Genomic DNA, 13,243 nt, shown 5'->3' with positions numbered 1-13,243 from the left:
TCTCTCTCTCTCTCTCTCTCTCTCTCTCTCTCTCTCTCTCTGTCTCTGTCTCTCTCTCTCTCTTTGTCTCTCCTTTTCTCTCTGCCTCTGTGTGTCTATCTGTCTCTCTCTGCCTCTGTCTTGTCTGTCTGTCTGTCTGTCTGTCTGTCTGTCTGTCCTAAAAAACACAACTTTGTTTCAGGTCAAAGTAAAGCAGGAGGAACAAGTCTATTCAGTGACATTCAAAGAGAAGACTATAACCAAGACAAAACAAGCTGAACAAAAGGAGAGTCTGGACAGTACAGGTTAGCAAACATTCGCTGCCACGCAGTGGATCTTGGGCATCTTTGCACAATGGAGTTTATTTGGGTGTTATAAACAAACATGTCCCCAGGGCTGCTACCCTGAATTCTCTTGGAGTTTTCTCTTGGAATTTCTCTTGGAGTGTTGGATGCACACAAGTGAGATGGAGAGAGGGTTTAGTAGCTAAGAGGTTACTGTTTTTCAGAGGGCTTCAGTTTGGTCCTCAGCACTCAAGCAAAGCAGCTCACAACTGCCTGTAACTCCAGCCCCAGGAAGATCTGACACCTGTGGCTTCTGTGGGCACCTCTCTGCACATGCGCATACATATAATTTAAAAAGTACTAAAAGCCAATGTACAGCCCTGGACATCTCACCGTAGCCCAGAGAGGCAAGCGCTCCACTGTGAGAGACTTTGTGTGACTCTGCTTGCCGTCTAGCTCACTTGTGAAAAGGGCTGAGGACCTTTTCTGGGATACATACCCACACACATAATTTAAAATTCACAAAAACAAAACTTTCAATTAGAAAGAGGTTCACACAAGTCCAGTCCTATAATCTCCACCTAAACTGGCAAAACATTTGTACAGGCTTTGTGGTTTTATATCCGATCTAAATCAATTTCCAACCAGAGAAGTCTTTGTTTGGAGACATGTTTAATTCTTTCAAATTAGTATGCTTGCTGAGTTCTGCAGAGGGCAAGTAATAATGGCCTATTCAGTATTCTTCAATAGCATAACAAAATAGGAACAACTGAAGTACCTGTCCCCCAATAATTAATTTATAGGAGTTATCTTTCTCTTCCAGTATAGAGAAGAGAGTCTGTGCTCACAATGGCATCATATACCCATGGCTACCAGAGCTTTGCACAGCTGCAGGCAGATTTCCTTGGCAGCTATCATCTAACCAATGCCAAACAAATACTGCCAGAGTGAAAAAGTCTCTGTGTGTTTGTTTGTGTGCACAGATGGATTTTTAACTTCAGCTAGATGGCAAGCTAATTTCATGCAGTGTTTGACAAAATTAAATTTTGGTTCCATCAATTAAGTTGAATGGTTGTCAGGGTTTTTTTTTCCACAAATGATTTTGCATGTGATTTCAAAGATAGGACTTCCTTAAGGTTGTACTCTTTCCCAGAAAAGAAAAAAAAAAAAAAACCACTAAAAACAGTCTTTGAAAGGACAAGAGGGATTAAGGAGGGAACACAGATTAAGAGAATAATGTCAATTACACAGTCGTCCCTTTCATACATGGAGATAGAACGGAGTCAATACTTGTAGGGTACTTTGATTGCTCATCCGCAAAGAAGGGCCTAATTGAGAAAGCATATCTAGCTCTTCTCTGCTGTATATAGCATGTGAAACCACTAGGTGGTGCTACAGACAACGTCTGTGAGAAGGAACTGCAGCTAGGGCTCTGCCACTAAGATCAAACTGAGTTGCTTAGGAAAAGAATTGAGCGGAGCATTCACATGGATGTAATTGCCTGGGTGTTGGGAGTACTGCCTTGTATGTACTCAAAGAACTGCTTTACATGTTATGCAGGATTGTTTTAAGGCAAGAAGGTAGAAAATGGAAAAAAAGGGATCATAATCCTAACCTCTCAAATGATTCCTTTGACATTTTTTTGAGGAGGAGGGGGGCGGAGGGAGCATGAATCCATATAATACAGAATTTCAATAAGTTAGATAAGTACTATATAGAAAATAAAACTACTAATTAGAAAGCTAAAAGTTCCCTCCTGGGCTAGAGAGACTGATCAGAGGTTAAGAGCACTTGGTGTTCTTCTGGAGGACCCAGGCTTAATTTCCCCATTTGGAGACTCACAATCATCTGTAACTCCAGTTTCAGAGGATCTGAGGCCTTCTTCTGGCCTTCACAGGCACCAGGCATCAGACATATATATGGAGAACAGACACACATGCAGGCAAAATAGCCACACACACACACATATGAATTCCCCTTGCACCTGCTCCAGTCATGTTTTTCAAATGTGTAATCATTGTTGCAAGATCATAATTTGCCTCTTTCTGAATCTCATTTCAAATAGTCGGCCAGATTACTGATAAAGTGCTAATGAGCCTATCTGCTCATAGGACTGAAATTTCCCTTTGATTTGAACATTTCCCCATAGCTTAAAGCTAACAGTGAACAAGGCAATGTCCCTTGCACAGTTGCTTCTTCATACCATGGAATTTGGTGGCAAACATAGCACTCTTTTTAGGAAGTCTAAAGTACACACATTTCTCCATTCCTTTTTACATTTGGTGCAGGACTCTCAAGCCAGGAGCAGAGCTACAAAACCGAAACTCAGGATAAGACAGAAGATGAGACTCAAAGTATCGACGCTGCCTCAGGCTACTGTTTAGGATTCAATCCAAGAAGATGTAGAAGAAGGTTCAAAAATGAGTGGGGTATCATTCAAAGAGGTCTTCTAAAATCCACTCAAGGGTATGGCCTGAGCACTAAAGTTGAGTCCTCAGCTAATGAAGAGATACCTGGCGGGGAACACTCTTTCTTGAAGCTTTTCCTGGAGAAGAAAAGCACAGGGCAGTCCACAACTACAGAAGCAGAAATTACTAGTCCTCAGGAGATGCCTTCAGAAAAAGGAGATGCAGAGGAGGAATTGGCCAACATAGATGTTGAAGCTCAAAGAGCACCAGCACCACAATGTACATCTACAGATGTGGCAAAGTCCGTGAGTCCACTACCATGCCAAGAACATGGGCTTCCTGAAGGCAAGAAGAAAAAGGACAAAGCTACTGTGTTGCAGTGGATAAGAAAGTCTACAAGCCAAGAAGAGGCCCAAGTGCATATGCATCCTTCTCAAGTCTGTGGAGAAGAGGAAGAAGCATCCAGTCCTAGTTTGCAAACGTTTCAACCCCAAATGGAGTTATCCTTGGAGAGCACAACTTACCACAAAGAGAAGAATCCCCAAAGTGGTGTCCGGACCCTTTCTACAAATGTTTCAAGTGCTACTGCAGAAGATGATGCTTCTTCTGTGCAGATGATGCCTGTTTGTCCCAGAAAGTATCCAAATGCAGAGGAAATCTCCTCAGATTCAAAGAGTACCTCAGAGTATGAGAGTAGTTCTGAAGTGCAACTGGGTCCTACACATTCTTTACAGACTACATGGAAGCCTAAAGATGATGCTGATGCTGGTGCTGATGGTGCTGATGGTGCTGATGGTAAGGAAGATGAAGATAATGATGAAGACGATGATGAAGAAGATTATGAAGATGAAGATGATGATGTCTTCCTCAAATCAGAAACTGTAGATGTAGAGCTGAGCAAGATGGAGCAGCAGCAGCCTCTCAGATATTCTTCCCAGTCATTAGGAAAACCCAAAGCTAGAGAAGCCTCAGAACAACAGAGCTCTTCAGAAGGCTCGAAAAGTTGTGAGGAAATGACATCTGCCCACTCTTCCCAGTCATTGGAAGAGTTTGAAGAATGCTCAGAATCAAGAAGTTTCACCAGAGATTCTGTCTCTGAAGAGCAGCCATCTCCCAGGCGCCATTCCCAGGCCTTGCCAGAGTTGGAGGAAAAGGAAGTCTCCACAGAATCAAGTAGTTATGTTGAGAAATACCACAGTTCCGAGGATCTGAGCAGCTCAGTGGAAGAGCAGCAAGAGGTGTCCCCAGTTTCAAAGAGTTCTCTAAAACAGTGGACTGCTCCCACCAAGCTAGTGCGTCCCATACACACTTCTCCACCTATTATAAGTTCAACTACTCAGCAACAACCTCCCATCATGGTGAACATTTCTGTAGGACCAAACAAATCTGTAGAGCCACTGCCTCCCAGCCACACTGTTGAATTGTGGGCGAGCTCTCCATCTGAACATCAAGTGTTTGCAGAGCCAGAAGGCGTTACTGCTGACTGGGACATTTTTATGCAGCCAGTGTCCCCTAGAAAGGCTTTGAAGGGATACCATGTTGAGCAAAATGTCCCCTCCAGTGCAGACATTATAAACATGGAAGAGGGGGCTTCTATGGAGACAAAGCTTCTCAGACACCATTCTCAGCCCCCAACCAGGCCAAGACTTGAGCAAGAAGTTTCTGCAGGTCCAGAACTTACTGTTTTTGAAGAGAGTATTGCTGCACAGCCTTCCAGATATCCTTCCCAGCCTTCAGTGAGACCAAGCATCAAGAAAGAAATATCATTTGGTGTAGAAAGTGCTGCACTACAGGGGAGTACTCTTCTGGAGTCCCCACCTCCTCAGCATCATTCTCAGCCAGTATTGAAACCCTTCATCCAGCAACAGGTAGCTGCTTTTCAAAGAGGTATTTCTATGGATCCAAAGCTTCCAACACAGTTCCAGCCATGGATGAAGTCTCCAGGAAAGCAATCATTTTCTTCCACTCCAGAGAGCACAGCATTTGAAGGAAGCACTTCTATGGAGCATATGACTCAGAACCTTGCCCAGCCTATGCTACAGCCATATCAAGAAGTGTCTTTAGAATCCGAGACTGCTGCTGCTAAAATGATTTCCATGGGCCAACTGCACTCCAAATATTCTACTCATCCCTTACCAAGTCATCAAAGCCAACCAGTCCCAGAAAGCACCTCTGTAGAAGGTGCCATTTTAGTGGATCTACGGCCTCCTCAGCCTTCAGTGACACCCAAATTCCAGCCAGTGATGACCCAAGATCCAGTGAACACTTCCACCCAATGGAGCAGCCCCATGGAGCCAACATCTACTAAACATGTCTTCCAAACACAAGCAAACCCTAAATTTAAGCAAGTCCCTGTAGGTCCAGATAACCCTGAGGCCCAAGGGAGCATGTCTATGCAGCCAGTTCCTCCCAGATGTCCTCCGCAGCCATGGCTGACACCTACCTTTGAACAAATATCTGTTCCTCCAGGCAATGTTCCTTCTGCATGGGCCATTCCTATTTATTCACCAGCTCCCAGAATGCCTTCTCAGCCCTTGATGGGATCAGTAGTCAAGCAACCAGTCTCCAGAGGACCCACGAACCCATCTGTACAGCAGATGATCCCTGTAGAGCCAAAGCCTTCTAGGTACTCTTTGCAGTCATGGAAGAGCACGCCATTTGAACAAGGCTCTGTATCTCAAGACCATGCTGCTGCTGCTTCATGGAACACTCCTGTTGATTCACCAGCTCCCAGAATGCCTTCTCAGCCCTTGATGGGATCAGTTGTCAAGCAATCAACCTCTACTGAGTTACTGAATGTTTCTGTGCCACAGAGCAGCTCTCTGGAGCTACTGCCTTCCAGATTCCCCTTCCAGCCAAGAGGAGATCCAGAGCACTATGTAGCAGAGGAAAGAGGTGCTACGTTGAGGAGGCCTAGAAGGCAGCATTCCCAGCCGCCAGTGACCTCAGAATTCAAGAAAGAAGTTTCCCCAGATTCTCTGAGAGCTTCTGGAGAGCGGAGCATTCCCATGGAGCCAATGCCTCCCAAGTATGCTCCTCAGCTCTGGTTGGGCTCTGAATTTGAGCAGCAAGTCTCAAGTCTAGAAGGTGTTGCCAAGGAGAGGGATGTTTTGAGGGAGGCCTGGCTTTCCGGACATCCTTCCCAAACCATTATCAAACATAAAGTTGAGAAAACACCCTCAAGCTTTGAGAGTACCTCTACGGAGGGAGGTGTTCCTCGGCGCCCAGTGCCTCCCAAACGTCCCACCTCATTCGCAATAAAATCTAAAGTTCAGGAAATGTCCTCGCGTCTACAGAGTGCTACCGCTCAACACAGCTCCAAGAAACCACAGAATGTCAGGGCACCTTCCCAGTCCTTTGTGAAATTCATGGCCCAGCAAGTATTTTCAGATAGTGGCCCTAGTGAATTAAGCATGTATGCAAAGCCCATTCCTCGGGGCCGAAGCCGTCCTTCCAGATCCCTGTTGAAGTCTAAACTGGAGGAGCATCTTTTGTTCTATAACTGGGATGATGAACCCAAGAAAGATACCACATTGAAGAATCTGCCCACGAAGCAGCGTTTACAGTTGTCCAGAAGGCAAGAAGAGCCTCAAGAAGTTTTGCCATTTTCTGAGGGTGCCTCTGTGAAGTGGAGCACTTCTGCCGGGGATGTCTCTCAGTCCCTGGGGAAGCTTGAGTACAAGCAGAAAGCCTCAGTTTCTGTCAGTTTTCCAGATGAGTGTAAGAGGTCTGAAGGACAGCTGCCTTCCACACAGCCTTCTCAAACCTTCGATGTAGCTGAGTTGCAGCCATCGATTTTACCAGCGGACTCAGCAAATGTGCCTATGGAGTGGAGAATTCGTGAGGGCCATCAGCCTCCTGGTAAGCCTACTCAGTTGTTCTTTATTACTGACTATCAGCAACAAGTTTATGTAGACTCTGCCAATGCTGCTGCTGAAGGAGCCATTCCTGAGAAGAATACTGGCTGCTGGCCCATGCTGAAAGGCCCAGCTTCAACCAAAAATGTGAAATACGGACAAGGCTATGGGGACTTAACTAAAAGCACCCCAACTTGTGTTACCAAACATGTCATGTTCGCTTCTGCTCCTGCCCAGAAATCTTTTGTTCCCATGGACACTTATTTTAAGGATGAGGTTCCTCAGTGTTGTGATGTAAGTGAAAGTTCTTCACTCCTATCCACCAGCAAGGCTGATGTCAAAAATGTTTTTGGAGTGCGGCTGCGAAGAATCTCAAAGAATATTGGAATGGAGAATCCAGACCCTTGCATGCCACTTGCCCCAGTTTCATCTGCAGCAAGCAAAGAACAGGCAAACAAAGAAGCTCTCCAGGGCTCAGGCAGAGGCCCAGAGAGGTGCAGCCCAGCATTTACCTTTGAGAAGAACCAAGGGAACAGGCCCAGCCCAGCATTTACCTTTGAGGAGAACCAAGGGAACAGGCCCAGATATGAAGGCACTTTGAAGAAGTCAGCAGTTTACAGGCCTCCAGGTGAGAGTTTTGTCTGTCTAGGTAAGGCAAGACCTTGTATGAATGGACCATGAATGCTCTAGCCTCTAGGCTTCCAACTGTACTGTTGCTTTGGCAGGGTTGGTTGTGGATTTAGAGGTGAGATAGTGTCCAATTCTGGATGAATACATTCAGAAGTAACTCCTTTGGAATCTTTCTTTTCCCAGGGAGGCAGCAGTCTGAAGATCCATTCCCTTTTCATTAATAGACTCATGATACCGCTTCTTCCTTCTCCTTCTACCTCATGCATAGCATACTTTGGGCAGAATTCTGCATTTTTTTTTTAAAAAACTTTGCACACATCATGTCACTGTAACCTGCCAAACACAACTCCCAAACTGAGTTCATTACGAGGAATATGTTTACACTCTTACCCTGAAACCATCTTAATTTAATTCAGATCAAGGGGACCTTGTAAGTGCTACTCCTTCTTAAAAACATTGTGTCCTCAGACTCATCCTTGCAGAGTGGTGTCTTTGCCTCTGATCACACCTATTTCACCACGATATTTGCACTAGGGATGAAGAAGGAACAGACTCTGTAAGATTTTTCTTAGAGTTGGAGGGGTTCCATCAATGGTCTGAGACTCTGATATCTTGAGAATTTTCTCAGCCTACCTGTCAAGCATTGTTTTCCCCTGATTTGGTGATGGTAAGAGGGATGGATAAAGGAAATAAAGGGTCCAATAAGTGATAGTATGCCCATTTTAATGTGCAGCTATTCTAACTACTCAATCCCTGACTTCTCAGTTTGTAGGAAGGGTACAAAAGAGAATGGCCCTTCTCTACTTGGTATCTACTTATTTTTGCTTGGCAACCAACAAAAGGATCCCATTTGGAAGACTATTATGGTTAACCTCAACCAGACTGATGATCCTTTCTGCCTGGCGTCAGTTCTAATACTAATACTTCTTATTTATTTCTCAGAAAAGACCTCTAGTTGGAAGGCAGATTCCTCTTTGGAGCCACCTTGGATCACCATGGTAAAACAGCGGCAAAGGGCCCTTGGATCCCACTTTCCTAAAAAATCCAGGTCCAAATCTGAAATTAGGGCTGAGCCCAAAGAACCTAGATATGAGGTAAAATATGAACCACAGTTGGAAATTCTGCCAAAGGTTAGTGGAGCCATTGATTAAACTTGCACTGGGAATTATGACAGACATGTAGTCACTGTCTCTTACTGGGAGCATTAATGAAGGACAATTTAAGGGTCTTTGTTTTGCATTCACACAAATATGTCTTGCCTTGATACTCTTACAAGGTCTATGAAAGCTAATATAAGTGAGGAGAGTCTATCAATCAAACCTCGCCATAAATATGCTAAAGCAGTATTCCATGAAATTGATTGCAGAGTTAGATAAGACAACAATAGTCCTATTAGTACAAACAACAACAATGCAACAACAACAGACATAACCAGCAGGGTAAAAACTGAGCAACTATAGTCTTCAAGTACATGCATATGATTTTCATAAATGAGAGTCAAACTATAAACACAGTAGGCCCCTTTACCCACAGAGAATACTTTATAAGGTTCTCTGTGGATGCTTGGGCTTCACATAGTAAAGAACCCTGTAATTGAATGTCCTTTTCATTTTGACTCATTACTTATACATTGTGGCTGCTAACTTTTAAAATTTGAGCTCAAAGTAAGTAGTTATTCCCAATTGTAAAATTAGATTTGTTTTTACCATAGATTGTAGCAACCTCAGCATATGGTGTTTTTACATTTTCTTAGTAAGTTTAGGATTGTTGCTTATTCATGTAGTGGGGGCATTTTATAGCTTCTCGTTTTTGTATCTGGATGGCTAGCATCATTATTCTTCCACTTTTGGGGTATTATTATGTTAAGTAAGGGTTACCTGAACACAGACACTATGATGGCACAATCACAAGGCCTCAGACATTTAAGACAGCTATGTAAGAAGCAAGAGACATCAGGACACACTGTACGGATGTTAGACAAAGGGAAGATTCACAGCCAGGTGGGTATGGGGAGGGACGAGAATTCTATGCTGCTAGATAGGGCATTCAATGTAAAGTTTATCAACTATTTATGAAAATTCTCATTGAACATTTTTAGACTAAAATTGACCATGAATTATTAAAACTGGGAAGAGAAATCATAGGCAAAAGGTATCTGTTTTTCATCCAGACTTTCATTATGCACACTTTTCATATCAGTCCCTAAACATGTATGTTTAGGTGTCCATATTTGCATTTCTATGTACCAATTTGGTTTGGTTTCACACCTACATGCAGATTTTAAAATGCTACAGGATGAGCTAGACATGAGAATCAAGGATGATGGAATGATGCATGTTGCCTTGTTTTCTTCTTAGAAAATCTGCAGAAAATGGACCTCAAGAAAGCACATTTCATTTACATATCAAAAGCTAGATCTGAAATTCTATGATTCTAAGTGCTGGCTAAATTTTTTGAGGAAAATATGTGGTGTGGTTAACCTTTTTCTTTAAAGAGCTTTCCCTTTTTAGTTGTTAGTGTTTAAGTGGAAGGAGAATCATAAAAGGATAAAGCCCACTCTGGTTACCTTTTTTGTCAGGGGAAAATAACCTTGTGTGTGTAAACATTTTGGCTTAGAACAGTTGTATAGAGATCAACTTTAAAGGCCTAAAACCATACAGCCACACCATTTCTTGGCAGAAAAAGCACTTCTAGTCATATAGCAACAAATGCTGGAAGATAGAAATCTTAAAGTGCTCACTTCATCCGACTGATCAGCTTTATATGTGACCATAACAAGCTCACAGCTATGAGGTGGTACAATGCTAGAGAGAAGGTTGTTCCCCCATTCAAGTAATAACCAGGTCTGGCCATGCTTAGCTTCTGAGATCAGCAGAGATAAGCAGTCAGGGTGGTAAGTTTATAGACAAAAGATAATCTTATTTCAATCTGTTTATACTATCTGTGTAACTAGATAACTTTTCTTCTAAGTCTGAAAGAAGGGTCACAAACCAGTCAGTTTGGGTTTTGTTGATAATATAAGTTATGAGACAGGAGAGATTACTCAGTGGTTAGAGCACTGGGTTCTCTTACAGAGGACATAGGTTCAGTTTCCAGAACCCACATAGCAGCAGCTCATGACCATCTTTTTAAAAAATCCACCTTTCTTTCTTTTTTATTTATTTAATTCACTTTACATCCCACTCACTGCTCCCCTCCTGGTCACCTACTACCATGATCCTTCCCCCATCCTCCTTCCCCGTTTCTGAGCAGGTGGAAGACTCCATGGTATTCCTCCACCATGGGCCATCAAGTCTCTATAGGGCTAGGCAATCCTCTCCCATTGAGGCCAGACAAGGCAGTCCTCCTAGAAGAACATATCCCATGGACAAGTAACAGCTTTGGGATAGCCCCTGCTCCAGTTGTTCAGGACCCACATGAAAACTGAGCTTCATATTTGTTACATATATTAGGGGAGAGGGGCTAAATCCATTTCATGTAGCTCATGATCATCTTTAACTCCAGTTCAAGGGATGCAATACACATAACATAACAAATGCAAACATTTGTACACATAAAATAAAAATAAAAAATTATTAAATAATATATTCCAAATAAATCATTAAATTGTACGCATGCATGTATGCATGGATGGATGTATTCTAAGATCAAGGAGCTTTGTGCTAACTTTTGTTATGATTTTATATAATTAATTTCTATACTTATATATTTCTATCCAGATATATACTTCTGCATCAATATCGTATCCTAAATCTATATCTCTTTTCTTCTGATTACTGTTGAACTCATAGTACTCAGGCCAGGGCTTGAACCATGAAATTGTCTATGAAATTTGCTGTCTTTTTTGTCAGGACTTATAAACTTTTTAATTTCCTTTTTGATATTGCAGGAATCTGGGCCCATAACTGATATTGCGCCAAAGATGACTTTTCTTTCCATCATCCCCGGACATGAGATGCCACAGTTAAGGCGGTTTACAAAATCAGGTGAGAATACTCATTCTGACCTGTCAAAAATAGCCATGGAGGAATGTGGTGAAATGTTTTTGCAATTTCAAGTTCACTCAAAATACTTCTAAATCAGCTTCATGATTCTTTCACGTCTCTTCCATAAAATGCAGCAGATATCAACTTAGTTTAAGAAAATCTAATTGTTACATCTAAGTCCAGTGTGTAAATTTCCATATCCCTGTCTAGTCTTCCACCTTGACGAAGCAGCTTTCAAGGCAAGGCACAAAACATTCTTGTTGTTAGGGAGAAGAAGAAAGGACCAAGTCACTTTCTAGCTGATAGCAAAGCAATATGTCTTCACTTGTTCTATCCTCAATGAAACTGTTGATAAAAATCCATTGCAAAGGCCTAGTACTATTGATTTATTTTTAACTATTGAAAATGCTTGTTGACAGCTGCAAATAAATGTGACAGGAAACCATACACTGTGACCTCATCACTGAGAGTTATGTGCTAGAGGGATTTCCTCAGCAGAAGCTGAAGGAATGGGGATGGCTTTATATTCAGCTTTCTTTGTTTTCGCCATTAATCCCTTTCATGAAAAAAAAAAAAAGAGTAGGGACTCAGGAACTCATTATTTGGCTGTGGAAATAGCAGTCATCACATTGCTCCATGCCTTGTGAGCTTATTCCTGAAATGTGGTTCTCAACTCTCCTGAACAGTAGAACCACTAGGAAGCTTGTAAATGATAGATGACCCTGACACCATCCTACTTATTCCATTAGTTCAAGAAATCGTATGAGCACTGCTATTTGTGTGTGTGTGTGTGTGTGTGTGTGTGTGTGTGTGTGTGTCTTTGTTAGTTGGTTGTTGTAGTTGTCATTTGATTTTTGCCCAATATAGAGCATTAAACTCCCAGGCCTCCTGCCACAGCCTCCTAAATGCTGGGATTACAAGCATGTGCCATCATACCCAGATACATTAGTATTTTTAAAAAAAATTCCTGGGTGATTCCAATATGTAATTAGAATAGAAAACCATTGTTTTAGTCAAAAACATTGAGTTAGGCTCATCATCCATAGAGCAGGATGAGGGAGGCAGTGGAGTTGGGAAGCAGAGTAGTTGGCCGATTATTAGGCTTTTATTAGATAGTACTATTGAGTCATCAATCATTTAATTTCACAATGTCAGTGATTGCTAAAACAGATCTTAAATTAAAAAGGAATAGGTATAATGTTTCTCTTTAGTTGTGAGTTCAAAAGTATAAGATATTCAAATAATAAAAGTCAAAAGATTGGTTGTTATGGATTGTCAGTGGTGGTGGCATACACCTTTAATCCCAGCACTTGGGAGGCAAAGGCAGGAGGATTTTTGAGTTCAGGACCAGCCTGGTCTACAGAGTGAGTTTCAGGACAGCCAAGGCTAAGCATAGAAACCCTGTCTCAAATAGCAACAAAAAACATTTTTGGCTGTTTCACTGCAAGTATTACCTCACATCCCTTCCCATGATTATGACTCTATGGCCATATCCATGTTGATGCCATTCCTGGACATACCTATTGTGGCATTTGTCCAAGCAATGACTTTTAGAACAGTGACTTCTAAGAGAACACTGGTTGGAAAATACTAAAGTACTGGGTGATCAGACAAAAACCTGAAAGAATGGTCCACTTAATTTCAGCTTTAAACATATTCCAGTGTCTCTGGGTTTTCTGATTGTTTGTGTGTTGTTTGCTATGATTCTAGTTGCATTTGATTATCAGAAGATACTTCACCCATATACCAGGGAAAGAGAAACCAGACGATCTTCAAGTCTTCCACCCAAATTACCAGAACCTAAGGAGCCTGAATGGTTCTCAATGGCCAAGAAGAAAGCCCAAGCATGGAGCCAAATGCCAGATATCATGCAATAAATAGCTCCTGGATGGAGCATCAGCATTTTCAGTAATAATTGCCAGTAGCTATGGTAATTCCATATAATACTTTTGACAGGGCTAGCTTTTATTAGGGAAAATAACTTTAGAAATAGGAATTAACATTTTAATTATTTGAATGAAATAAATTCTATTAACGTCTAACCCTCAGTAACTCACTACCAACATCACCAAACCCAGCATGTTCTCCAGAAAAGCTAT

General features: G+C 42.1%; 1 protein-coding gene across 1 annotated transcript in view; it reads left to right on the top strand.

Annotated features, from left to right (window-relative positions):
* Window positions 1-13,021, top strand: part of Kiaa1210 (KIAA1210 ortholog) — a 119,253-nt gene extending 106,232 nt beyond the window's left edge. The window contains exons 6-10 of the mRNA XM_028773133.1: window positions 182-284; window positions 2,552-7,156; window positions 8,101-8,288; window positions 11,048-11,144; window positions 12,855-13,021. Of these exons, the coding sequence (XP_028628966.1) occupies window positions 182-284; window positions 2,552-7,156; window positions 8,101-8,288; window positions 11,048-11,144; window positions 12,855-13,021 (5,160 nt within the window). The remainder of the gene's footprint in view (window positions 1-181; window positions 285-2,551; window positions 7,157-8,100; window positions 8,289-11,047; window positions 11,145-12,854) is intronic.
* The last annotated feature ends 222 nt before the right edge of the window (window positions 13,022-13,243 follow it).

This window comes from Grammomys surdaster, unplaced genomic scaffold, assembly GCF_004785775.1.
Source record: "Grammomys surdaster isolate TR1022 unplaced genomic scaffold, NIH_TR_1.0 222, whole genome shotgun sequence".
Classification (NCBI taxonomy): domain Eukaryota; kingdom Metazoa; phylum Chordata; class Mammalia; order Rodentia; family Muridae; genus Grammomys; species Grammomys surdaster.
Note: the sequence above shows the minus strand (reverse complement) of the source record. Positions and strands in the feature narration are given on the sequence as shown.